Source organism: Buceros rhinoceros, unplaced genomic scaffold (genome assembly GCF_000710305.1).
Source record: "Buceros rhinoceros silvestris isolate BGI_N320 unplaced genomic scaffold, ASM71030v1 scaffold15041, whole genome shotgun sequence".
Taxonomy (NCBI): Eukaryota; Metazoa; Chordata; class Aves; order Bucerotiformes; family Bucerotidae; genus Buceros; species Buceros rhinoceros.
The window spans coordinates 2,224-3,661 of NW_010396064.1; the positions used below are offsets into that span (position 1 = coordinate 2,224).

The following is a 1,438-nucleotide window of genomic DNA, read 5'->3' on the forward strand; positions in this document are numbered from 1 at the left end:
CCCTGGGGAAAGCTGAGTGTCTTTGGCCTCTTGTCCAAGGGCAGAAATCCTGTAGTGCCTGTGAGTCTCGGTCCAGCCTGGACAGGGCTGGGCTGAGAGGGTGGTGAGGAAAGGCCTCCAGGCCGTGCTGTAGGATGCTGCAAGGAGTGGTGGTACTGCATCTGGCTGGCCATTTGAGAGGACGGTTTGTTGGGGCCAGAAAAATAGGATCCATCTTGCAGGATTTAGCCAATTAGCTAGAAAGGGAAGGGGCATGTTCCAGGGAACAACCTCTCCACAGTACTTTCTCATGCTGCCAGTGTGGTGGTGATCCCAAACCCTGCTAGCCCTACCTTCACCCTTCTCTGAGCTCTCTGCCTCCTCAAGGCCCACTCTGCCACTGCTGAGTGCAGACTTTGCCACCTCACCTGCAGCATGTCCACCATCTTCTTGAGCTCAGATGGTTTGATCCCTGATGCTTGCTGCATGGTGAAGCCCTTGAAGTTCTCAATGATGCAGAACCCGTTGATCTGGGTCTCTTCATTTTCCAGCAGCTTCTCCAAGATAACACAATAGGCACGAAGGATCTGGTGGAGAGGAGAGATAGCAGAGTCTGGTATTAGATCTCACCTTCCATAGACCCCAGGAGTGTTAGCCAGGGTGTCCTTGACTCCAGCCTGCTTGTCGCAGCCAGCTCCATGACTTCAGAGCAGGGAGGGCATTTTGGGGGATGTTCAACAATGACCATGTTCCTTCTTCAAAGTGGAACATCTCTGGATCAAGGATATGTTGCTACCGAACTCAGAGTTGAGCAGAAAACGGAGCTTGGAGAACTTGTGAGTTACGTGCCTGGTGACCTCTTTGCCAGGAAGCCCTTTCTGTGCCCTGTGCCGCTGCTTCCTGTTCTGCTCGGCAGTTCCCTCCTTTGTAAAGCACCCTGATTTAATGGTGTGGTGCCTTTCTTCACTTCATGTTACCTGGGCTGGGGGATGCACACCCATATTTGGTCTGCACCACGTCAGGGGGAAAGGAAGGGGAACCCTTTGGGATGGACCATGTTCTCCCAGGCTCCCTGGAAGGATAAATTCGAAGGGCCACAGATTTGCTTGAAGCTGGATGGCTGGAGAATGGTGTGGGTATGTTTATATGTGTGTGTAGGGGATGCTGCACTCAGACATGCTAAGCCTGAGCCAGGGGTGGGACTGCACTGCTCCAGGAGTGATGGCCGGGCTGAGCTGACCTCATCAAAGGTGATCTCCTCGTAATCCCAGTTCTCGATGTTGAAGAGCATCACCACCCGGCCGTACTTGTCTCTGCTGGCCAGGATGCCAGGGTAGCCAGCTTCGATGGTGCTGCGCACAGCCTCGGGGGTCAGGTTGTCGAAGAGCTCAGGGTACTGCTGGCGGAAGTTCACGTAGCCTGGAGAGAGGCAGAAATCGGCGGGGACAATGGCTGCTTG

General features: G+C 54.2%; 1 protein-coding gene across 1 annotated transcript in view; it reads right to left on the reverse strand.

Annotated features, from left to right (window-relative positions):
* Positions 1 to 1,438, reverse strand: part of RLBP1 (retinaldehyde binding protein 1) — a 5,090-nt gene that overhangs the window by 1,330 nt on the left and 2,322 nt on the right. The window contains exons 4-5 of the mRNA XM_010145780.1: positions 1,220 to 1,398; positions 408 to 566 (exon numbers count right to left, since the gene is read on the reverse strand). Of these exons, the coding sequence (XP_010144082.1) occupies positions 408 to 566; positions 1,220 to 1,398 (338 nt within the window). The remainder of the gene's footprint in view (positions 1 to 407; positions 567 to 1,219; positions 1,399 to 1,438) is intronic.